At 43.0% G+C, this 25751-nt stretch overlaps 1 protein-coding gene across 1 annotated transcript in view; it reads right to left on the bottom strand.

Moving 5' to 3' along the window:
* The window catches only part of dip2ba (disco-interacting protein 2 homolog Ba), a 43913-nt gene continuing 18162 nt past the window's right edge, over positions 1 to 25751 (bottom strand). The window contains exons 2-38 of the mRNA XM_042408884.1: positions 21131 to 21202; positions 19618 to 19773; positions 19355 to 19480; positions 18877 to 19113; positions 18647 to 18775; positions 17666 to 17785; positions 17005 to 17202; positions 16778 to 16869; positions 16588 to 16698; positions 15920 to 16043; positions 15504 to 15613; positions 15168 to 15270; positions 15014 to 15078; positions 14821 to 14914; positions 14464 to 14583; positions 14207 to 14321; positions 13356 to 13495; positions 13044 to 13180; positions 12486 to 12566; positions 12246 to 12373; positions 11886 to 12000; positions 11035 to 11236; positions 10801 to 10913; positions 8935 to 9015; positions 8622 to 8745; positions 8382 to 8503; positions 7627 to 7738; positions 6992 to 7101; positions 6725 to 6855; positions 6385 to 6553; positions 5746 to 5916; positions 5413 to 5474; positions 5212 to 5269; positions 5018 to 5092; positions 4622 to 4796; positions 4366 to 4489; positions 1 to 4235 (exon numbers count right to left, since the gene is read on the bottom strand). Of these exons, the coding sequence (XP_042264818.1) occupies positions 3983 to 4235; positions 4366 to 4489; positions 4622 to 4796; positions 5018 to 5092; positions 5212 to 5269; positions 5413 to 5474; positions 5746 to 5916; positions 6385 to 6553; positions 6725 to 6855; positions 6992 to 7101; positions 7627 to 7738; positions 8382 to 8503; positions 8622 to 8745; positions 8935 to 9015; positions 10801 to 10913; positions 11035 to 11236; positions 11886 to 12000; positions 12246 to 12373; positions 12486 to 12566; positions 13044 to 13180; positions 13356 to 13495; positions 14207 to 14321; positions 14464 to 14583; positions 14821 to 14914; positions 15014 to 15078; positions 15168 to 15270; positions 15504 to 15613; positions 15920 to 16043; positions 16588 to 16698; positions 16778 to 16869; positions 17005 to 17202; positions 17666 to 17785; positions 18647 to 18775; positions 18877 to 19113; positions 19355 to 19480; positions 19618 to 19773; positions 21131 to 21202 (4655 nt within the window). The 3' untranslated portion in view covers positions 1 to 3982. The remainder of the gene's footprint in view (positions 4236 to 4365; positions 4490 to 4621; positions 4797 to 5017; positions 5093 to 5211; positions 5270 to 5412; positions 5475 to 5745; positions 5917 to 6384; positions 6554 to 6724; positions 6856 to 6991; positions 7102 to 7626; positions 7739 to 8381; positions 8504 to 8621; positions 8746 to 8934; positions 9016 to 10800; positions 10914 to 11034; positions 11237 to 11885; positions 12001 to 12245; positions 12374 to 12485; positions 12567 to 13043; positions 13181 to 13355; positions 13496 to 14206; positions 14322 to 14463; positions 14584 to 14820; positions 14915 to 15013; positions 15079 to 15167; positions 15271 to 15503; positions 15614 to 15919; positions 16044 to 16587; positions 16699 to 16777; positions 16870 to 17004; positions 17203 to 17665; positions 17786 to 18646; positions 18776 to 18876; positions 19114 to 19354; positions 19481 to 19617; positions 19774 to 21130; positions 21203 to 25751) is intronic.

The following is a 25751-nucleotide window of genomic DNA, read 5'->3' as shown; positions in this document are numbered from 1 at the left end:
CTCTGACAAAGCATTTTTTTTATTTGACATGAAACACATCCAATGACACTGTGACAGTGTTTTGTCAAGTAAGACATGTTGTTAGAAGTTATCGCACCATTGACTAGTTCAGAATGTCTTTGCTGCAGCTCGACGATGCATAGTGAACAGACAGTCGTTGAGGTATACATTGTGGGCCCTTGAGTTTTTTGTTGTTGTTTTTTTTGTGTGTGAAAGATCCTAATTTCATTACCTCATGTACATTTTGTGCTTAGAATAACTTTGGAGGTTTGAAAATGAGCGCCATTCCTCACAACACGACAACTTGTTAAAACTGAAATAAATATCAGAATGAAAATGGCGGGCGTGTGTGTGTCAGCTTGCATTGTCCGTGTTGAGTTGCTTGTTGAGAGATTTTTCATCAGATCTCGGAGCTGATGAAAACTGGTGATGATGAACAATTTTAGAACAGAGCAGTGAGTGAGAAGTTTGAAAATGTTGGCATGGAAAAAGAACGACTTATTTTCACACAAAAAAAGGGCGTCCAGAAATAAAACCTTTGTAATGACATTGGAGGACAAAAGTCTGTTAACTTTCCCTTATTGAATAGCACCAATGTCTATTGAAAAGGCTTGAAGGCCAACATGAAATTATAAAACTTTATTAAAACTTGTCCGAGTGAAACAGTAGCAACAAAGCAATTATCACAGAGTAGCTCAGAAGGTTCACTTATTCGTGAGACTTGCCCCAGATACTGGCTCGCATACATGTCAGTGTGCGTCACTGAATGGAGAGTGGTTTATCGATGTGTCGAATGTCAAGCTTTTTGCAGAAGTTGTGCAGTTTCAAAGAAAGATTACATCAGGAAAATATTGATGAAACCCCTATAAAATATATTAAATTCCAATTTTGGATGGAAAGAATTAAAATACAGTGGTGGCGACATTAAAAAAAAAAAAAAGAAAAAAGAAGAAGAAATTTTAAAAAATGGTTCAATATTCTGGGATCATTTTCATTAAAAAAAAAAAAAAAAAAAAGGCAAACCTTGTTGCACCAGAAAAGCCAAATATCACTGTTAAACTGGACACACACTCACTCACACACTCAGACACACACACACACACACACACTCAGACACACACACACACACACACATAAAATGATATTGGGAAAGTGCACATTGTTCCTACCAAAATAATCGGAAACTTTTTGCTCTTTTGCGATGTGATACCATTAAATTAACAATGCAGAAAAATGCTGTCAAGTATGAAAGATCAGTCAAGTTTTATCAACAAAGTTCATTTCCATGTACACATTAACACCAGTAATACAGTATTTGACCTCTAAAATACAGTATACAGACGACATCCTTACCCTCATTAATCACCTCCTGTTGCCTTTTAAAGGAGGATTCTGACTTTTTTTTTTAACACGGGTTGCTTATAACTGTTACTCTGATTGTTCATTCCTAATTTTCGTTTATTTATTTTTTTCAGTGTTACAAACATTCATAAAGAATTGGTTTAAATGGCATATTGATGAAATGAGAAAGGCATGACTGCAAACTTAAAAAGAACAACCCCCCCCCCCAACCCTCCTCTAAAAACGTGATATGTGTGTTTTGAGTTATAAACTGGTGTCTTGATTCCATGTGTCAAAGTCAGTGGAAAAGTTCTTCATTTACACTAAAAGCACAGCTAGAAATGAGGATTCAAAAATAAAAAGTTCCACAGGTTTCAGTAAGGCAAAGTTCAGTCCTCATTCTGGATATCTTTTAGAAATTCAACAGTCCATAATCAGAAATGCAACCATGGTGCTTTACTGTATAAAGGCACTGACTTGCCTTCTAATTATCTACATTTCCCTAATCAACTGTGATGCTAAGATTCAATGAAAGATGCTCTTTTCTTCAAGATGGGTCACACGGACCGTAAGCTAGCAGCTCGCATCAGTTTAAGCCAGTAAACTCTGCTAACCCTCAACAAAAAATGTCATCTCCAGGGACACTTGCTAGTTTGTTCTGGACCTCCCGGCTGTGTTACACAACCTTATTTGCTCTCTAGATGTTCAAACTTTCCTCAGTTCTGAGCACTCTTAGGACTTTGAAAAGTCCATAAAAACTGAGAAAACCCCATCTGCTAATGAAGACTATGTATTATGATCAAAAGCTCTGGAACAAGCAGACCATGAGTTGATATTTTGTTTTAATCAACTGCTATTTTCAAAACTTGAATCCACCAGCACTGCCTAACCCCAGTTTGTGCCTCTCACGCTATGAAAAATACATGTTGAACGGGGCTCCGTTTCTGGGAAAGCAGGAGACGCGGAGCAGAGGTCAACTCATGGGAGAGAGCGCGGTGCTGAGACTGGCAGAGCCATTCCTGGGGGAAGGGAAGACATAATACCACGGATAATTTCTTCACTTCTCTCATCCTGGCTGTGTGACTGGCCAGTAGGTGTAAATACTTAACTGTTATTGTATCATTTTATTGACCTTGAAATAAAAAAATAAATTATCTGTCATGGAATATGACTTCTGAAGCCCAGCCTGGTTGGCAGCCTGGGGAAAACGAAGCGCTGAAACTGAGTCGCAACTTGAGAAACAGGTTAAAAATCATTTTTATCTGGTAACAGATGGAATATTTATTTTAAGGAAAGCCGTTAAGATTCTGGAAATACCTTCACACCAACAGTGAAAGTTGTTAAATAACCTTCAGTGTTTTTCAAAGGTCAACAGGTAATTATTTGTCAGAGAAACAGATGCTACGTGCTGCGACTGGAATATAATAGTAATACATGTGAGGCTCAAACTGGGGCTAAGTTCTCCCAAAATATTCAGCATAGTCACTGCCAAGCCAACCAGTACACTGCTGTGTGACTCTTCTGCACGTTACAGGTTGTTTTTTTTTAACCCCTCGGTCCGCGTCTAGACATTGATTGCACTCCCAATTAGCATACACACCCAAACACCAGGTATAGCTTCAACTCTTCTTCTGAAAAATGGTGCTTTTAAAAAAAAACTGTATTAGTACGATCACAATCATAAGAGCTATCTAACGGACCAACTCCTACTCATACTGAAAATGAAGAATCTGTTTTCTGCCCATCAGAGCTCATCCAGGTTTGTATGTTCATGAAGCTAGTCTTTCTTTTCCCACACCAACAAATGATTCAAGTGCATTTTTTTTTAGGACATTTTGTGTGACAGCGTGTCTGCTGGCGTATACAGTATGTGACGGGAGGTGAAAGCCACGGTGAGCCTGGTCGCAAGGTAATATGTCAGAACTGCCCATGTCGGCCGCACTTGCTGGTGGCACTTTTTCTTTTTTTTTTTAATACTGATGTGGATTTGCTCGTGTGAAAGCAGCAAACACATGGGGGGGTTGTCTCCTTGAGGCAGGCGAGACAGGAAGTGGACTCAGAGGTGCGAGGACTTAAAGTGCAAGGGGGAAAGTTCCAGCTCCTCTTAGCAGTTCCGGTGCACCATCCTGCCATCAAGAAGCAAGGGGGGTAAAAAAAAAACAAAAAAAAAACAAAACAAGCACTCAGGAGGATGAATGGTTCAGCATAAAAACCGAGGAATGGAGAGTGGGGAGGATTTCGTTTTCATTGATGAGAGTATGTACTTAAAAATGTCTTTAAAAAAAAAAGCATGAATTGGAGCGATGAGGGAGAAGCGGGATGCGCAGAGAGGATTGCAGATCAAATTTCCTCCTGTTGACAGATGTGTCTCGTATTTCCCCCCAAAGCAAAACTCTCAGTGAACCTGGACCGCGGCGATCGAGCAGGTGGAAGCAAGGAAGTTTCTGAGAGGGAAGCACGTTCTCGTTACAGTACTGGTACTGTACTAGCATTCCTAATATTGTTTGGTGTTTTGAATGTGTGTCTGAGGTTTAAACATTGGGGTAAGCTACTGTACGCACCCCCCAAGTCCTTCTCCCTCTACGTCTGTTCTCAGAGCTGGGCTCAGTTTTCTGCATTTTCATCAGTAGGCGAAGGGCGATCACATGTTGTAGGCCACGTAGATGGGGTCCAGTTGGTCTGCCAGGAAGGAGTCTCGCAGGTGCATCCTCTGCTTCTCTCCTCTGGAGTTGATGGGAATCACCCCGGGGTCCACGATGACCACCACCCCGACGATGAGGTGGTGCTCCTCCAGGACCACGTTGGTGACGAGGGGCACCAGGTCCAAGGCCTCCTGCTCCGAGCCGCTCAGCTCCGCCACCACCACCAGCAGGTTGGTCCATGTAAACACAGCACTGAGGGGCAAGACGAGTGAAGGGTACGTTACTGTGTGAACTACAGGCTGTGATTGCTTTCAGCGAGTTTAAAGTCTATAAAGAAAATGATTCATTATGCACGTGAGCAGTCGTATTTGAAGAACCTCACCTCTCTGCGATGCTGCGGTGAGATCGAGACACAGACGTCTCGATGTCGATGGGGTGATAACGTAATCCCCTCAGCTCCAACGTTTCATCAAGAGAGCCGACCACGAACAAGGCATCATGACGATCTGCAGCAGAAACAAGTATTCCATTATTTATAGTTTAGACAAAGAGGGGGCTCAAAAGAAATCACTTCTGAAAGTCAAAATAATGCAGTTAAGACGCTGAATGTGATCGACTTGTTTAAAATGGCGTCTCACCTCCACTTGCATCCAGCAGCTCAGTCCTCTTGATGAAGCCCAGGTAGCCAGTCCTGGCCCACAGAGTGTGGGGCTCCCCAAAGCTGAGTCTGGTGTTGAAGTGGTCTGCCTGCAGGCTCTCCTCCCCATAGATGGTGTAGTAGCCACTGGCACTGTGAGGGCTGTTCACCCAGATCTGCACAAAGACAAAAAGGAGAACGAATGAGGCCTGGATGTATGTTTTGTATTTGTGGGACCTCTAAAATCTGAGTGATTAGGTTTTCCTTTTGAGATAAACAAAATAAATAAAAAAAATCAATCATTTTTTTTGTGTCAAACAGCTTCACTCTGTGCTGGTGAAACTACTCAATATGTCGTAGAGTCATAAGAGGAACATGATCCTCTCTGCCCACTCACCTCTCCAAGATGGGAATCCCCCAGCGGGCCTCTGGTCTCTGGGTTCACTATGATGACCCTCACCCCCGGCAGGATCTTAGAGGAGCACATAAGAGGAGAGTTTAGCTTGAGGGATAATACAACCACTTCTATTACCTCTCTGGGTCTGTGGCCAGTACGTGTATTACACAAATGAGTCAATAATCAATACTTACAGTGCCTGACTCCATGAGTGGAAGACTCTGTGGCGCTCCTCGTTCCACCAGCCTCACCCTGAGGGACATGGACAAAACACGGCCTGTCAATCATTCTGATCGATCTGAGGGACCCATCTTGTTTATTTCCACTAATTGCATCGTGTGACCACTTCACATGATGAGTTGTTTTTGTACTGTTTAAAGTGTCTCCAGTCTTACCTGTCGTGACGCAGAGACTTCATGTCAACATAAACGGTGGAAGGATCCGGTCCAGCGGTGCCCTGGTGACACAGAGAGGAAAATAAAAATGATGAAATGTGAGAAATCAGACTGAACGTGAGACTTTTTGGCTCATTTAGACCATCAATAGGTTATTATTATTCAGTAATACTTAAGGTTGACATGGAAAAACATTTCTGTAGAGTAGAATAAAGAGAAATGTGTGCAGTAAGCATAAATTTTACAAAAAAACTGGCAGGTAAATGATGCATACAACATCAACAAATTAGTTGTGTTAGTGTGAGTTCTCGTGTGTGTCCATATGAAACCGACCTGCAGGCCGATGGCCAGGTTGACCCTAGAGCCAAAGGCAGTGCTGACGGCTCGTGGCGACAAGCCGAGATCTTTGAAGAGCTTGGAGAAGGACTGCGTGAGGGCGAGGCGAGGCCGCTCCTCTGCTATCACCACACAGCTCCGCACACATGACAGATTCAGACCCCGCGCCTGGAGACACGCACGGCTTAAAAGGTTATTCACACTTTTAAAAGTTAAGTGTAAACTGATCTTGACGCTCAGCATTAGTGGACGTTTTTAACCAAAGTTCTTTGAAGTAGCAACAAAATATAAAGCAGAGATATTGAGCTATACAGAACAACAAGAACCAGATTCATGACTTTAAAAAAAAGATAAAATTTGACAGATAGATGTAAACTTTCACATGCTGTCAACACCTTTTAATAAGTCTGCTATGTATCCGTCAGATGTATATTCTTCTGTAACATACAGGTGTGCAAAAATATTGTTCATTCTGTTGAAATCTTGAAACGGATACTTATTGCTCACTTGCTGCGTTTGACTGATTATAGCCCCATCATGTTGTTCTCATTACACCATTAAAAACATGTGTTATTATTAGAGTAACAGCAGATATGAAAGAGCAGTCATCTTAATTGTTTTGGGTGTGATTCTGACCTTCAGCATCTCTGTCTGCGTTCCCAGGCCCTTGGTGCAGAGCTCCATGACAGAGTAGGAGCAGAATGTGTCTCTGATCTTGTACTGACTGAGCGTGCTCAGCCACAGAGGCAGCGAGCTCTCCAGCTCCAGTGGAGGGATAAGGATGGACTGGTGACCTGAGTAAACACTGGAGCAAAAACACACTCGCTATAGCAACAACAGACACAGCATGTTATCTGAAATATGATATTCAGTCTGTGTTTGTGTGTGTGTGTGTGTGTGTGTGTGTGTGTGTGTGTGTGTGTGTGTGTGTGTGTGTGTGTGTGTGTGTGTGTGTGTGTGTGTGTGTTTGGGATACCTGGAGAGGCACCACAGGACGAAGCCCAGGCCACAGTATGGGTCCAGGCAGATGGCTATTTGGCGTGAGGAGTAGAGTTCACACTGCAGCTTAATGGAGCGGCACAGAGTACTGACTGCAGCATGAGACATCTGAAGAAGAAACAGGAAATGTACATAAATTCTTAAAAATACTTTGTGCTGCAAATAAGACATACAGAAATGATATTCATGTCATCCATGTAGATTTACTTTAGGATCTACAGCATTATTTCTGATGATTTTTTACCTTGACTCCAGTCAACATGCCTGTGGTAGAAACACTGAAGTCCAGGTAAGCCAACATCTCAGCTGTAGGGGGTTTGTAGATGTGTGGAGGCCGCTTTCTGGGGAGATCATCTGTAAGGAGAGAGAAGAGGAATCTTTTATTTATTTTATTTGACAAAATAAATTCACTGTTTTACTGTTAGTATCAATGGGAATGCACTGCAATCTGATAATTATTCAGTGTTATTGTAGAGTGGGAGGATGCTATAATGTAAATGTGCCTTTTAACTGCACATTTAAAAGCTATCTCTGCTCATGTGCTACTTTCAAGAACTGCCTTATTATTTTATAAAACAGGTGAATGTTTGCTGAACATATTTAGGAGTAGAGAAGGTTAATCATCCTTTCAGTAAATAAGAGAAGAAAAGAAGTATTTTTCCCAATGTGTTCAAAGTAAAGCAAAGAGCAAACAGGACACCTTGTGGTCAGAAGTGGTACACATGTTGGTCTCAAGTTTTTGTGCTAAATCCGGTCTGTCCCCAGAGATGTTTCATAAAGGCAGTATAGTAACCAAGGCCACACTTATAATAACTGCAGTCACAGCTGTTCATGTCAGGTTTCTAATCTGTTTTTAATTTGAAGAGATCTCAACCGCACCTGTATCGATGATAGTGGGCCATGTCTTGACGTTGACGCTGGCAGCAGCCTCCCTGGACCTGAGGATCCTCATGAGAGGCTGAGTGGTGAGGATGCAGGCTGCTTTGCTCACCTGTAACACGAAGCAAACGTACAGAGAAGTTCGTTCAAGGACACAAACTACCAACCTTTAACAAGAAAATCCTCCATTTAAGACATTGAAGTATTGTTATGCTTTAGTGATTTCTGTGGTAAAATTACATTTTATTTGTTCCCCTGCAGGGAGACAGGTCAAACACAGAACTACTCACTTCACCTCTTCATCTGGTTTTAGATTCAGTTACTTGCTTAAAGGCACTTCAATGCTTAAAATTTGCTCAAGTGGTGCTTAAAAAGTGTGGTCAATGTAATCTTGACTACATGACTTATCTTATAAGGTTTGGTGACAAACTTCTCAATTGTTTTATATAGATACTGTAAAATATGTATTAAGATGTAATGCAGAAAAAAAAGGTTCAGCAAAATCACAAAGTTCCACTTGCATGACTGGGGTTAAATGGGAAAACATGTTTGCTTTGTGCCTCAGGTGCACTGACTCTTTATGGAGTTGTCTAAGATGAAACAAATGCAAAGACAGTCTGAGTAGGACTTGTTGCACATGAATAAATGTACATTCATCACTTTATAATCCTCTGTTAATGCTTGATTTAATAACACTATTTATCAGATACTTCTTGACTTTAGCTCATGATATTGTCTTGGTGGTGTACACTTACGTCGATGATCATGCGGACAGTGGGGAGAGTAGCAGCCAGGTTCTGAGGATGGGGCGGCCTCACCGTCACAGGGATGACCCCCGCATAGAGACAGCCATAGAAGGCAGCGATCAGGTCAATACCTGCAAACAAATAAGAGACAGACAAGAACCTCATGAACTACGATATTCTGGTTCTTTTTCACTGGAAAAATAAGGACAAAGCCACAATTACGAGGGGTGTGTATATTTGTGTGTTCACCTGGGGGATAAAGCAGCACCACGTTGTCTCCTGTGTTGAGGCCCCCTCTCTCCAAAAGGGTAGCTGTGATTTTCTCTGCTCTCTTGTGTAGCTGAGCACAAGTGGCTGTGCACACTGCCACCCCCTACAGCAAAAACAGAGGAAGGACAGATGAATTCACACCCAACAAAATGGATCACCATTAGCACCGTCATCACGGCTAAATATAAGACAATTATGGGTTTTTTTGTGTGTCAGTAAGTATATCTGATGCACTGATTCTTACTACAAACCAGTTTCTCGGATTGATTCGATAAGAGTGTGTTTACTCTACCTTTGCATTGAGCAGCACATATAGAACATGGTCTGGGTCAGTTTGGGCTCTCCATTGCAGGGCTTCAGACAAGAACTGGTGCTGAAAAGGTACAGAGAGGAATGTGTCATCACATAAAATGTCAAGAAAGGACAGAATCACTGAAAACTACACAAAGCTGCATCATTAACAAATAATAATCCATTTAAAAATGACTGACAAATAAAAACATATAAAATCTGGCCAGAAAACAATCAGATATCAAGTCAGTTCATTTCAAATTGATTTTGTGTTAAATATAAAACAGAAAAGTACGTCAAACATTTTCTGTGACGCTTTTGACCTCTCACTCAGAGACGGACAAGCACACAACAGGAACATGGCAGTGTCCAGAGAGTATTTTTCTGCCAAGTGCAGGGTCATGCTGGGACCATCTGCACCTGGTAGGGGGCAAATTGGAACCACTGTCAAAAACTAACAAGCTATGAGCCTTTCAAACAAAGGGTCTTGACACCTTTGAAAAGCTTAAAAGAGAAGTTTCCAATAGCTTTTAGAAGCTTGGTGTATATTTCTTAAATAAAGTTGCTTCAAGGGAACAATCCACTGACTATTTTAACAATTAAATACATAAGAAGTATTAAATGCATTATTAGCTTCTTGATCAGTAGTGTCAATGAGCTGAGGAACTAGCCAGCGCACAGGTCAGAACAGGACAGGACGTGAAAGCAAAGAAATCCTTTAAAAAGGAAGAAGCCAAGTGAACATTGGGCAGCACATAAAAAAAACAACAACAAAGAAATAAGGTTAACACCATAATGTTCTCTGGACAAACAAACATAATATATAGCAGTGTCACATCGCTAGCCATATTAAAATCACTGGCTGGCTTTGTGCCATCCGCTCTCTCAGTCAGACGGGTCGTCAGTGAATCGGGAGTCAAATCATGCAGACTGGCTGCTCTGACCACTCATCAAAGCCATGCTACACACGGGGGAGCATCACAGTGAACACAGCAGGCAGAGGTGCACACCAAAAATGTTCCTAATAAATGCTTTTACTGTATAAAATGATATGGTTTCCAGTGGTCACATATGCTAGAAGACTGTTATAATATATAATAATCCTTGCTCAAAGCCTGCATTACCTCCTTAAAGCACATTTGGTAAACTTTTATTCACTTAGAGTGGATGAATGACAATTTATTGAGCTGGTTAGCTGTTTGGCCAACTCCCATTTTACACTGATGAATGGAGAAGGCAACTCAACTTCACTGTTAATGTATTACTGTATATGAGTTTATGTGTGTGGACCCCTGCTGGCCGAGGAGCCAGCCTTGGACAGTCATCTTTGTGCGTTGGGACAAGCTGTTGCTGGTGGTCGTCAGGCTATTGCGGCTGCAAAAGCACATCTGACTGACAGAAGCAGCGGAAGCAAGGACAGGTGGGGCCAGACTAGAGCCTTACCATCATAGTGGGCCACATACAGAGCTAAAGCCCACCCCGAATAAAGGCAGAACAACAACAGAGATTTTAGGAAAAGACATCAGCATCCATTTTCCCTTCACAGTTACACAGTCACATTTAACTGAGTAAACATGAGAACACATTCAGAGCATTTCCAGTGTAATACATACATCAGTTTCATTTGAATAGGTTTATGTGTTATGTGCAATAACTCGGAATAGCAACAGCATAAAGTTTGTTAGTCTAGATGTTAATGTCATAGATTCTTCAAATATAACTTTTCACAGTAATACAAATTAAACACAGTGATACAAATTAAACTGCAGAAAAGACATTTTCCTAACACTGTGCTGAGAGATGCCACATCTATTCATAGAGTCAGTGTAATGAAAGTGTGGTTTGTGGTCTGTGTGTCAGACGGTACCTTTCGGATCAGATCCTGGTCCTCCACCACGCCCAGCTCTCTGCCTGTGGCCTGAGCGATCCGTTTCCCTGCCACCAAGTTGCCGACCAGCATAGAAGCTGGACCAACATCCACTGAACAAATCAAGAGACAATCAGAGTCATTTATACAGTGACATATTTACAAGCTCAATAAAACCAACAGTACAAACCCAAAAACAAGCAAAATCAACGACAACTATAAAAGGCAATCTACCTGGCTGTTTCTGGCGTGGTTTGGGCATGTTGGTAACACAGGTGTGTGGACACATGAGGATGTTGCAGGGGTGCAGGTTTCCCTCCAGAAAGTTCTGCTTGGTTTCACAGATGTGGATGCCTCCGAGAGGCGTCTTTGGGAGGGTGTTGGCTGGGACGAGCGCGAGGCAGTACAGGCCAACCTGGTGGATACTGTCAATGGCCTGTGCAGAAGATATCCATCATGTCATATAGTTTCATGAATGCTAAATGAACACAGCATATCATAATGTCTCCTCATGAGGAAAGGCTGTTGAGTGTCTCTCTTTCTCTAATTATAATCGAGTTATTAAAGCTTTTATTTTATCCATCATGATTTTGAAATACAAACAACTTTTTCAAGCACAACTAAAGACATAAAGGGGAGAATCTGTGACATAATAACAGTTACAACAACTAAGTACCATCATAAAAACTTATTGAATTTTGGATTTGGTTGTGACATTAACATGGATGCCCCCTGAAACTTGGTTTTGATTTGGAGCCGGTTCTAAACCGAACTCTATTCAGTTTTTTATTGGTACTTATTGGTACAAGGAGTGAGATTAGCAGAGTGTAAAATCTGGTTTTTAAACTTCACTCAGTATTTTGATGTCAGAAATTATTTTATTATTTTATTTTTATTATATTTTTTTTATTGACATTTCAGATTTGTTTCAATATTTAGTTATATTTAAAGTATAAATCAATTCTAATCCTGTACTAATTTATTCTTTTTTTAAAAACTTTAGTGATGAAAAAGAACCGATAAGAGTATCAAGAAAGAACTGGACCATTAATACCAATCCCCTAGACATTAGATACGTGCTCTACCTGCAGTACTCGACTCATCCACTGGAAGCTGTCCTCCTCACTGGCGTCAGGTCTCTGCTCTGCCACGATCACTATCCTCTCATCATAAAACACTGTCACTGAGAACACAGCGATCCTGCACAGATATAGATACAGAAGTTATTGCTCTTACTTAAAATATCAAAATATTATCACTATTTATATGGGTGCATGTATTGCTTCAGTGTAATCTGTACACTCATGCACCCTAATATGGACTGAAATTGTACACGCACACACACACACACACACACACACACACACACACACACACACACACACACACACACACACAACAGTGAATCAAGCAGGCTGACAAACAGCGAGCAGGCAGCGCCTCACCTCCCCCTGTAAACTGTTTTGACAGGCTCCACTGCGAGCGCAGTGGCCACCAGGTCGTCTGCGTTGTGGCGTCGCCCGCTCACCATCAGCAGCCCTTCAATCTTCCCCACAACAAACACCAGGCTGCCCTGTAGAGGAAACAGATTTAACTCAGCATGAGAAACAGAAGTCTCGGCCGCTGTAATTTGTCAGAGAAGTTTTGACGAGCAAACTCTTTATTTTTATGTATGTGTGCCTTACTGGTCCTACAAATCCAAGCAGACCAGTGCGAGTGAAGGGAATTTCTCCTATAGGTGCTCCAGCCTGGTTCACAGGGATCACCTGTAGGAAAGCAGAGAGACCAAACATTGGACATCCAGAGAATAGTAGAATTTTGAAAAGAGTTGAGAGATGCTGCAGTTAAAAGCATAGTTAAAGTTGGCGTATTGTACAAAAACATTACATTTAAGTCCAAGACAGAGAAAATTGTGGTGAACAAATATAAGAATTGGGAAAATATGGGACCTTGAGTCTTGTGAGGCTTCTTATAAGTAAATGAAAGAATAAATACGATGCAACTATTGCATGATGTATGTTGCACCAGGTCTACAGAGCCGATCCCAGATGCAGAAAACACTTGCACAAGTCACCAAGATGTTCAAGTTTTTAATTACGTTTCTTGGCTCATACCAAACCATGTATTTAACAGTGACTGAATGTTTCATGTTTTTCTACTATGCTCCACTATTTTTGGAAGAAAAAAATGTGGGATGAGTCATGTTTGTAGTTCTTAAACATGGGTTTCCAACTCTGACAGACCTCAAATGTGTTTTTGGTGACACCAGGCAGGCCGTAGTACATAGTGCCTCCAGCTCGAGAGTTGATCACTATCTCTCCTATTTCATCTGTCTTGCACAGCTGAGGAGGCCCATCTGGCTTCACAATGCACATCAGAGCTGAAACACACAAACAGGTCACAACATTAACATCAAGTATGTTTAAGAACTTGTATTCTGATGTTGACAGAAAGATGAAGAGGTAAATAAACTAAGATACAGTAAGAATGGACAGTAAAATGTGGCATCTGCTGCACCTCTGCAGTGCCGATTAAAGCAAACTGCACTGGCTTACCTCCAGGCATGATGTGGCCCACATCCTGAACAGTGAGAGCAGAATTTTTGTCCTCTGTGTTCACTCTGATCACCCCGTGGCTCAGCCCGCCCATGGACAGGATGGCCCTGGCTGGCAGAGGAGCTCCTCGTGCACCAGGCCTGCAGAGAGCGCATAAAAAGAGAAGTGACAGTGTGAGAGTAATGACAGGCCAGACAGAAAGGCGACAGAGAGGTGACACACTGTTGAGGTCTACTGATAAACAAATCAAGTCTCAGTCTCAAAGTGCAGTTGTTTTTTTAAATTTATAAGTGTTTTTATCTTGAACAGGAATGAAAAAATATGCTTTAGTTTTGAGTTACCTTATCCTAAAAGTAGTGAAATTATTTTAGAGCATGATGTGAAGAAGGGACGTGAATGTTTAGGTGACAACAGTAGTAATACAGTGGATGTTTGTAGGTGCAAAAGGCATGCAAGTTGGTGTCAAAACCACAAGTCAAGTGTTTATCTCTCTTGCACTCATTTCCTGCCAGATGAATCTGGTAGTCAGTTAAATAACAGTCGTTTATGTTAATTAAAACAAAACAGACAAATTAAAATAAAAATCCCAGCCCTAACTGTAAGACCCACTGAATTTGAGCAACTTAATGATGAGTTTTATGTGCAACAAGCTACTCTTGTTGTTTGAGTGAAAACTGCACTAGTTTTGAATCCCCTTGTATCTTTGCAGAGCATGTGACTACGCAGATGTGGTCTAAAGAAATCACAACTCTAGCAACACTTGTAGTGTAAAGAACAACTTGATTGTTTTTGACCGACACGTTTCGGCTTGTGGCCTTCATCAAGGTCATCCAAATCCGCAGATGTGGTACCTGCGTATGGCCACAGTCAGCACCTCAGGAGAGGTTGCACACGGACAGATGACCTCAGGCTTCAGACCATGAGACTGGAACACATTCAGGAAGGCATCACATGACGACACAGACCCTGATAACAAGCAACGCATGAAAACATGATCAAAACAGAGAAGAAGTAGTAGACAAAGTGTACAACTCTATACATTAAAATGACTTTACACAGTAGTTTCTCGTCACAGAGGGACCTTGTTTATGCAGGAGAAGTGACTCACATGGGTTTGCTCCATCAGCCACTATGAGCATTCGTATGGAGGACAGGTTGGTGTCCCTCTGATCCTTGTGGGCCATCATAGCCCAGTGAAGGTCACGGCACTTCACCAAGGCCACACGAGCTATAAGAGGGCAAAGGGACAAGTTATATATTATGCACTATACAAATGGTTTCATCCAATATGTGACTGCTTTTAGCATTTGAGATAAAAACCATCTTATAATACCATTGTGTTACTATTGTCTGACATGTGGAGTCTCAGTTTTATATCTCTGTTCTATCACTTAAAATAGAAAGAAAATAAGCAACTATAGACAGACATTAGACTCTTAAACAGCAATGAAATATCAAACCATACCTTTGTGAATGTGGACCCTCTGCACCCAGGACATGGGACAGGCTTTCATGACAGCATACGGTACTGTGATCGTGTGGATTCTGTTCATAACACTCTGTAAGAAGAAAAAAAAAATACACATTGTAAATCTCAAGGTGCTCTAAACATTAAGAAAGTCTGGATACACAGAACAAACTGTTGCGTCCAATCTCACCGTTAAGACGCCGTGCCACATTCCCATATCCTTCTTGCAGTCCAACACGTTGACCAGAGTCTCCCCTGAGTCAAAAAACACAAAAACACATTAGTGAAGGAAAGAGAGGCGCAAGCATGAGAGATATAAGTTACATAAAGCACAGAGCTCTGACCTTCACAGTAGTTACAGGCCTGGGTCAGAGCTTGACAGTGGGTCAGCATGGAGATCTTGGACACAGCGACTCCCATCACCGTCCCCTCCTTACTCGCTTTGTACTTTATTAGGACGGACGCACACAACATAAAAAATGCATAAAAACAAGGCATCATAGAATAGATCAAATAGAAAAAAGGTAGATGAGGATTTCAGATTATTCATAAATAGAAGTGTAACATAAATAAGAGCCACACCCTGCTATAATTATTTTACGAGCAGTAAAATCAATTAAAATGCATCTGATGACTAAATTAGGAATGTTAAAACTGGCACTTGATGTTGTGAAGAGTACCTCTATGTAGGCAGTGTCTGTGTTGGCAGTGGGGATGTGAGGCTGCCAGTCTTTGGATGGTTTGGTCAGGTACTTGGTGTCTGTCACTACCCATTTCATCCTTGGCCATCCTAGTAGACGTCAACACAACACCACAAAGGAGCATAGAGACATATTTTAGCTGACTCAAAGGAAAAACAAAGTGCATTTAGGGACACTAATTATGAGCCGCACTCAGTTGACAAGGTTCACTTTGCAACCTCCTGGTGTCAAGGCCAAAGGTGAACAGCCAATAGTTTTAAAAGCAGAGTGACACACACACACACAAACATCACACTGTATACTCCCTTTAATGAGTGAGGATCTAATGGACCCACGGGAGACAGAAACACAGCTGAGCCAGCAGCACTGCTAGCGGTGCATTTGAGCTGACTGACCTTTGAACTGGATGATCTCTCCGTTCGGTGTCTTGGGCAGTCCTTTGAGACACACCTCACTAGTCAGCGCCAGACTAACACCACAACTCCCCAGTAGGAAGCCAATCTGCTGGCTGCCTGCATCCTATGGAGAGAGACAAGGGTCAAGAGACTCTCACTCTGTCAATATGTTGCTCATATTATATATCCATATTTTTTTACATGGATATTTGAGCAATAAGCCATTATATATACCCAGCACACAGTGATGATTAGAAGCACATACATGACATTAGGTTTATTAAAATGCAAGACAACTGAGGCACTGTTCTGTTCTGTTCTGTTGTGTTGGATGTGATTGTTGTAAATTGTTGCTTTTATGTAACGCTCTGTAATGTGACACCTATTGTACACTGCCATTCTGGCCAAGTCTCCCTTGTAAAAGAAATAATGTATCTCAAGAGACTTCCTATTTCAATAAAGCTTAAATTAAAAAAAATAAAATAAAACAGCCAGTGTGTTGAGTGACACTATGTGCATTTGGCACACAACTGCGAACCTGATTGAACTATATTAGTTTCCATCATACTTGAACCATACATGGTCTTTGATTTGACTAGAGAGATTAACATCTGGTCTTGTCTTTCTCACCACAGAAGAATCACTTGACTAGACTGACATCTTTTTACCTGTCGTGACAGCGGTACTTCAATGGGCACAGGGATGACCTCGGCCAACAGGCAGCCATAGAAAGCCACCCAGAACATGCCGGGGTCACTGTTTGGGTACACCAGCGCCACCTAAGAGACAGAAAAACTTATTTTCCTTGTCATGTTCCTTTATGTTTCACATACTCAGTGGTGACTGACAGACTCTTACTCGATCTCCAGGCTGTAGTACAGGTTCTGTCTTGGTGCCCAGTTTATTCAGCAGCGTATAGGCCAGCTTCAGACTGCGACTCCATAGTTTGCCTGTGTGGAAGAAAAGTCAACGATGATTTTAGAATATCTTGTTTATTACTGGTAATTTATCATGTATTAATGTTGTAGAACTAAACCTTGACTTGCTTATTGTCTATATTAACATTTGCATGAGGTGCTGCTCACCATATGTGAGTGTGTACAGGGGTTTGCCAGTGATATCCAGAGCAGTGAGGGCAGGGCTCTTGGCCTGCGTGGCCCCCCAGCGGGCCAGGGCAGCCTGCAGGGCAGGAGGCCAGTTACTGACAACACCGAGGGGCTCGCCCTTCACTGGGATGATTTGACGTCCTTCAGGCTTCGGGGTGTTGGGGTCCGGCTGGGGAACTGGATAACAACAGAGGTGCAGATGAGACGGAGATGTGATTAGAAAAGGCTCTGGTAAGGGTGTAACCTTACAATAACACTGTGGGCAACTCCGATGATGCGTCACAAGAATTTGGGTCATTTCTTACACAACTGAGTCACCATAGAAACTTGTGTGGACAATGAATAAGCATGTCATCAGCCATTCAACAACCAAGAGGATTTCCATGCTAGATTAATTCCTGACCAGTGTGGTTTAAAATAATGACTCTCTCTGGAAAAATGGTAGACGTTTTTCCTGGTAAGCTTCCATTAATTCCACATAAATAGCAACATTACAAGAAGGGACGTCATAGCTGCAAAAAGTATGACCCAAAGTCAGTCGAAGTGAAGCAGCCCATTTAAAAATTGTGAACATGGGGTGATGCATTGTTAAACAGACTATGTGGGATGGTGAAAAAACAGAGTATGAATGTGTATGCACCTTCTACAATTTCCTCAGAGTCATCCAGGAAGAATTCGCTGAGTGGCGGTCTTTTGGGTCGTTTGAGTGTGTTCAACAGCTGCTGGATCTTAGTGGACACCCTGCTGTTGACAGGCACGCCTGGACAAACACCAAAAAAACAGCCACAGTCACAAACATGTGCAAACAAACAACCTCAAAAACCACACCCAGACACCCACACATGCACTTCTAGGCTAACACAAATCTCTACTTTATCACACACTCTCTCACAGGCAGAACCCTACGCACTAGCACGCAGTCAGGATCAGAATCAGCAGCAGGAAGGATTCGAAAGGGAAATTGGTACTTGAAGAGACACAGATTGGACGACCTTAAGGAAAATGAAACATACTGTAGGAGGATTTCTCTACGTCTAAACCTACGACACCAGACAAACATGAAGACAGATTTGACAGACACCAGGCTGGAAAGCAAGCTGATACGGGCCTCTTCAGCATCCCTCCCCTTTCCCCAGATTTTCGATTTATATTACCTTTTCTTTTTCCTTTTTTAAATGAAAGGCAAGACAGGGACGGATTAATGGACCCAAAAGAAAGAACACAAAATATCATTGTCATTAGCAGCATTCACCACACAGTGAAATGAGGAAGATGTTTGAGGTGATTTCAGATGAACATGGGTAGATTTTTATTGATTTGAGCAATCTCCAGGCATCACTGAAATGCTGTAAACCACACGGTCAATGCAAAAAAGAAACGTGTCACTCAACTCAACTGCCATGACTAGAACATGCAAATGGTTTAAACACTTGATCTGAAGCCAGAACCAGATGACAGTAACCAAGTTCCACACATTACAGGATAGAAAAGGAATTGCTTTGTTTTCTTTCCACATCAGTAGAAACTTACACCCTGATACATCTTTACCACCAACAGACATTTATCCCGCTTTGTGTGAATGTGAGTGTGAGTGTGAATGTGAGTGTGAGTGTGAGTGTACCGTCAGCGGTATCCAGCATGCTAGAGCGGCTCTGTCCACGGCTCATGCCCCTGACCGCCGGAGGCAGGTCCACCCTGGACCCTCTCTCCTGGGAAGTGGAGGATGTCACATCTGGGGGGACACTGTTTTCTGGAGGAGGAGAGGGGAGAGTGAGCATCATACTGGAGAACAACAACCAACCATGACTGGGATGTAGGCATTCATTGGTGCCATTCATCAGTTAAGTTTACCTATGCGTGTGTGGGCCAGTACATCGGCCAACAGGGAAACAGCAGGCTGGAGCTGGGGCTGTGGCTGCGTCTTGGGCTCTCCATGGGAGAGGGTGGAGGAAGCGGATGAGGACGTGGAGGAGCTTTGGACGGAACGGTTGATCCAGTAATCGGGGCTCTGCAGGCTCTGGGCTAGCACTGCGCTGAGAGCTGCCTTTCTGCGCAGTGAGCCTTCATCCTCTGATGCAGAAGATGTGTCTGGAGTTAAGACAAAAAAAAAACAGATGGAAAATTGTCTTCTGATCATAATTCAAGTCTTCATTTAGATTTTATTTAACTCTATTTAGCACCTTGTCCTCCCTAGAGAGCAGCACCAGAGTGTCTTGCTCCAGGACACTTAATGTAATGTGGACACTAAAGCCAGGTTTCCGATTGCAAAGCAGATCCTATAACCATTACACCACCCTGCTGCCCACTGAGCGTGAGAAATTAAGTTTACCTGGAGGTGTGCAGGTATCTATGGGAGACTGGACAAAGGCTGAGCGTCTCTTGGTTGGCATGGGCAGTGCCATCTTCTCTTCTTTGTGTTTGGCCAGTGCTGCCTGCACGGCCTCTGTGTGGATGTCTACATAATGGGTCAGAATAAATAAGAGTGAGACAAGTGAGGTAGACAGAAAGAGAGAGTTGAAAGTCGGTGCTGGACAGTATTTATTCAGTATGTTTTATGAGTGGGGTTTTTTTTATGTTAAGTATGTTGTATACCTGATCTATAGCGCTCATCTCTGGCCCCTCCACTGCGGTGTGTGCGGTGGTGTCTGGAGGCTGAAGATGTGGAGGGACCCGGGGCCTCAGGACTCGGACTGGGGTCGGAGCTGTGGCCCGGGGAAAGCTGCACATCTGGCAGAGATAGACCCACATCTACCGAGTAGAAACAGGTATGTACAGGTCAGTAAAAACATGTCTAAGCCAACATACATATATATATATATATATATATATATGTAAAAACAAACATGATCTTTTGAAAAGTCACAGACAAACAGAGCACACTTTGCTTTACATAATGCCATTACGGAAACATAGAGGCATAAATATTATATAATACTCGCAGAAGCTCTCTAAATTTAGCCTCACTACAGAGCCTCTGAACATGAAGTGAAACAAGGGCGTGTACTTGACTGATACAACCTATACTATTAACAGAGTGCATGAAACTAGGCTAGATTCAAGCAAATATATTTTTAGTCAACTGCCTTGTCCTCCTGGAGGGCCTGGGCAACAGAGTCCCTGTGGAGATGATGGTTCAGAGGGATAAGGAGGCCTGAGGGGACAAGTGCAGGAGCAGGAGGTGACCTTTTGAGCTTCAAAGCTTCCCAATACCTGCTTTGATATTCTAGGGCAAGCTGCCCATAACAGAAAACAAAACCACCAGACATTAAATATGGGAATTTTTCATGTTAGATTGAGATTTTTGCAATCCTTCTCAGTTCCTCGTGTGTGATATCACCTAACAAAACACGTATCGAGAGGTAGCTCAAGCCGAAGCAGGTTAAAGGCTGATCTTATTCATGTAACTTCACGGAAAAACGAAATAAAGAAGACCACTTTCTAAATTGGCCAACAGTGACACATCTGAAAGGATTTTTTCATTCCTATGCTAATGTGGTGCAATTTTTCCTGAGGAAACACCACACCCTGATGTGAGGCAGCTGACTGACAAAAAAGGGAACGGATCAGCTTACCAATGAGGACACTGGGTCATAGTAGTACAGTGAAACTCTGGTACTTCCCTGCCTCTGTGAACACGTGCAAACTGACACTGGTTTTAGCTAATTATGTTCACAACTGACAATTGAGTGGTTTTGTTATTCTGGGGATTTTCTACAGCGGTGCAGGTATTGCAGAAGTTGTTAGACGCAATTTGTGAAAGTCCCGTTTTTGCCACTAGAGGGCCTCAGAAAGTCAGACATTCCCTTATTACAGTCAGGCTGGACATTCACTGAAGTTACTTTTTTATAAAGTTTGACACATAAAACCACACTTATATAGCCACTTTTTTTTAATGTAGTTCTCAGCAGAAGAGCCAACAGCTGAGATGTACTGACAGTCATGATCCTGAGCTCTTCTGATGCAATTACAGTTATGTTTCCACATCTCAGGGTGACCAGCAGGGAGAATGTTGACAGTGGAAAAGAAAATTGTGCAGGAAACAAAGAAAGGAGGGGTAAGAAGTGAAATGAGGAAAAACAAAGAGCAGAAGAAGAACTGGTCTTACTTGGCAAATGGGGGATGTAGGAGGCCAGCAGCTTGGCTCTCTTCTTCTCAAAGCCCTTCTGCGTGATGTCACCTAGGAGAGAGGACAGCGACACCACACTGTTATGTTAGTCATAATTACCACACAAACACCAGATGAGTGCACACACAAACACACATGTAAACCAGATAAAGTACACACAACACACACACACACACACACTGATGCACAGCCTCTGCTTTAGCTAATACATTTTCAGGGGTTGAGTCATAATAATAATAATCCTCTTTAGACCAAATCTACTGAACTCCACATGTTGACGGCTCAGCCCATTTACAAGTAAGTAAGGAGATAACACCATTGTTTGGCCTTACATTAGCCCCGGTGAACAAACATGATGAGTGCACAAAAACCTCCTCCAGGCTACGAAACCCAAATATGATTACGACACTGGCAGATAAACCGTAGCGGACAGAGAACAATGGCGAAACTGAGGGCTATCAAGAACAGTGGGGATAGTAAGCAGACCAAAAAAAGAGAAGCCATGTGAGCCAGTTTCACATGGGACTCAAAGATTTATCTCTTCCTCCTCCTCCTCCTCCTCCTCCCCTTTTCCCACTGTACACCCAGCACCACCCCTTCCTCAGTCGGCCTTGGACTGGCAGGACTCCCGCCGCTACCACAGTTTATTGGAGGACAACAGAGGCGAGGCAAAGTCCACTTAACTAGGACCCCCAAAACACACAGTCTGCTTGTGCAGCAAACATGCGTGCAAGACACACCTCTATCCTGTTAACTGACAGACAAAGACCCTCCCCTTGTACACACAAACAATCCCACCGCTGCAATGCCTGTTATTCCTCTTCATCAGTGTCCAGCGATAACACTGGTTTCTATGTCAAGTGCAATGTGCCAAAGGACTGCTTAGCCTCAATCCCCTGACACCTCCTCCGCACTCACCGGTGACAACAAGGAGACCCTGGTCTGACATACTGAGAGGGGGAGAAAAAAGGAGATAACAGGGAAGAGAAGGTAGAAGTTTGAGTAAGAGGGGTGGGAGTGGGTTGTGTGAAGGTGAGGAGGGGGGGGGGGGGGATAAACACATGGTGAGAGTCACTGGGGGAAGTGAGAAGGAACATTGTCTGTGTGTATGAAACAACAATGGAAAGAAACAATGGAAATAAGAAGAGAAAGAGAGAGAGAGAGGGAGAGAGAGAGAGAAGAGGGAACCGAAGTTCAACAGCAGAGACTGAAATGGAGGTGGGCTGGATAAGCCGGCACTGGGTGGGGACTCCCATGTGTGACTCAGACAGTGTGTGTTGTGTCCTTAAACTTTCTCACACTCTGGTCACTAACCACTGGTGTGTGCCTGGGAAAAAAAAACAACAGAATCTGAAAAGAGATTCCCCACAACATTGAGCGTGTAAACAGGATTTAAGTTTTGCAGATTTATTTATGAAAACTTTCAATGCGGAAAACTCTTGAGGTTTCACAACACAGTGAAATCATGAGAAACGGGAGAAGAGGGAGGGTGTGGAGGGGGCGCGGAGAAAGTCAGAGACAGTTTCAGAGAGAGGGAGTCTGTGATTGAGTGGTGAGTGTTTTGTCATTCTGCGTGTAAAAAAAGCTCAAAGGGGGGATGGCTTTCATTCAGCAGCGAGTTCATGCCTGGGTGCACACACTGGCCTGAGAATCTGCACGTTAGAGTCTCTTTTCCTTTTTTTTTGCCTCCTCTTAAGGCATGCCACTGGCTTGTTTATGTAGAGGAATCACAGTCAGACAGACACAGACATGCAATCAGCAGCAAATTGTAGTGGACTGGAGCGTCATTGTTGTTGGAGACAGGGTTCTGTCGAGCCCAGTCCTGGTGCCCAAGTGGTGCCGGGAGGGGAGGAAGGGAGGGGATGGAAAGATGGAGGGAGGGCGGTCATTAACACGGACAGAGGAGAGTCTGTACTGGTGTGGGGAACAACAACAGGCCCGGACTGGCACGACCACACTGGCTCTGTGGTCAGCAGCGGGCAGAGAGACACTGAGGGCTCTGGGTTGAACGAGTGACTGTGACAGCTGCTTCAAAACAGAGGAAAAGCTGTGTGTTTTGAGTGCAAGAATGTGGTGTTTTGAGTGTGAGCGAAACAGTACAGTGAGTATGTGTGTGTGTGTAATCTGAGGTCAGGGGACAGGATATGAGCGTTACCCCACCCTGTTAGTGCGCTGCCAAAATCGTCTCCCTGTGTCTGTCTAGAGAAAGAGGAATGTGCTGATTGGAGAGCGCCACACTAACAGAGAGGGCCAACTGGCCAGGAGAGCTAGCTCATTGGCCAAAAACTCCCCTGAGGGTGCAGGAAGCAAATTTTATCTGTGTGTGTGTGTGTGTGTGTGTGTGTGTGTGTGTGTACACAGCTGGTGCAGGTTAAGGGGTGCTACAGTACACAGAGGAATGAATGCTGACTGAAGCTGTGGCATTACAGGCCTTCACTGTGAGATGTGTGTCAGTGTGTCAGACCGGGACTGTGTGTGTGTGTTTTGTTGTCCAGGCATATGAGGGACCTGCTCGGTATAATGTGGAAGAGGCAGGGTGTTCAGTAAAGTGTGCTTGTGTAAAAGTGTCTCTTAGGCACATGAATTCAGCGATAAAGGTCATCTGATTACTGTAAGCAATCATCATAATCCTTCCTCCTGTCATCCAGGCTTTTTAAAGTCTGTCTTCATCAAGTTGGTTGTGTAAACAGGACGTCTGTTTCAGGGCTCATTTGAGACAAGAAGAAAGTGACCCTGTGGCTTTTCCTTTAAACTGCTGCTGCTGACCTCTGACCTCATGACAAGTCAGGCAGAGGGCTGATCCGTCCACAGCTGATGGCCCAGGGTCACAGGGAGGTAAACACACACACACACACACACACGCACACAGCACTTACATCAATAATTACAGCGAGCTGAAGCGTATTCCGACATAAAGAGGTTTTACAGTAGAAGTCACGCAACCAGGCATTACTGGCCACTTCAGTGTTTAATCTGCGCTGGCCTGATCCAGCACATTTGAGCCTTTTGTGTTTGTGCAGCTCATTAGTGATTTATCTATGTGCTGTGCATCCGTTCACTATGATGGTTGAAGCCATCAAATTATATAATTCCAGATTTCTCAAGTCTCCAGCCAAATGCTGCTTAAACTGTACAATTACAGCTGAAGAGCTATTCACGCCATGTAGTGATTTAAGCTTGTAGATAATTTCAAAGAAAATCCAAACCTTTGCTCTAAGAGTCACATTACATCCTTTTTCCGACTTCTAAAAATGTTTGGAGATGGAAAAAGTCAACTGATGCCTTCAGCTTACTCTGTTTGGTGCCAAGTGTTAAACACAGTGGTGGATCTATAATGATATTAGTGGCTTGATCATCAGGAAGGAGTCTAGTGTCCTGTTGTGACGTTGATTCATCTGACTGGCTGACCGTAGCTGACACACTTTTCTCGGGTTGCTGTTAACAATGCAGTGAATATTTGGCCTTCTCAAACAAACCTAAAAAGGAACACTAATACCACATCAATGGTGATTAAATAATGAGTAACAAGTGGTATGAGAACGGCACATAGTCAGAGAGGGTTGGGAAGGAAAGGCTGAGGTTATGGTCATAAGAGCACACTGGGTGTGGGGAGGAATACACAATCAAACACCAATGAACTGAGACAAATCCTCATCAGAAGCACATAAAACCTTACGCAGGCCTCCGGGCCATTCAGAAATGGGTGAAATTAATATTGGAATTAGAGGTGGACTTGAAAGGATTTTTGAAAGTTTGTGTTCATAATCTGAAAGAGCAGTTTAATTCCAGCTGCCACTATCAGCAAACAGCACTCAGGTACAAGTCTCAGACATTTACATAAAACTCCAAAAGGCTATTCTTTAAAATCAGAGTAACACTTGCTGCCAACTTTTATACTGTGACTTTCCTTTTTCTTAACTGATATTAGTTGGCTCTGGAAAAACTGTTCTTAATTTCAGAAAAATGCTCCGCTGCCTGAGAGGCTTGGTGAAGCACTTTTTAATGACACAATATTCCATTTGTCTTGTGTCCAGAGAACATTTTCTTCAATGAAAAACCCACCGGCAACACCGGAAAATCACATAAAGCACTGAAAACAAGGAGGCAACACAGGTCACAGCTGGGTTAATGTTTCCTCTTCTAAGACAGAAGGATGAGCTAATAGTTGAAGCTAGCAGACAGGAGAGAGTCTGGACTGGACAGTTAACACTCCGCCATCCACAAACCTGCCTGCACACACACACACGCACACACACACACACACACACACAAACACACAGGAACAATCAGATTAAAGTCAGTAAAGTACATTAAAGTGCAGAGGTACAAGATTTGTGCTGTGTGTGTGTGTGTTTGGGGGGGGGGGGGTAGGGAGTACTGAATGACTTTAGGAATCAGCTGATTAACCTTCCAGCACTCACAGCTTACTTCAATGACTCTAAGATCATGTATGAACAAGTTTCCCCCATTTCTATGTTAAAGTAACGAACGTCAGTGAGTCAGTTTTTCACTTTCCTGTTAAAGATGTGGTTACAACACTGATGTCATCTCATCAAATGTGGTTTGTGTTGTTAAATGTTGTTGTTAAAAACACATCCAC

This window comes from Thunnus maccoyii, chromosome 4 (assembly GCF_910596095.1).
Source record: "Thunnus maccoyii chromosome 4, fThuMac1.1, whole genome shotgun sequence".
NCBI classification, from domain to species: domain Eukaryota; kingdom Metazoa; phylum Chordata; class Actinopteri; order Scombriformes; family Scombridae; genus Thunnus; species Thunnus maccoyii.
The sequence above is the reverse complement of the archived record's forward strand: the minus strand, read 5'-3'. Positions and strand labels throughout refer to the sequence as shown.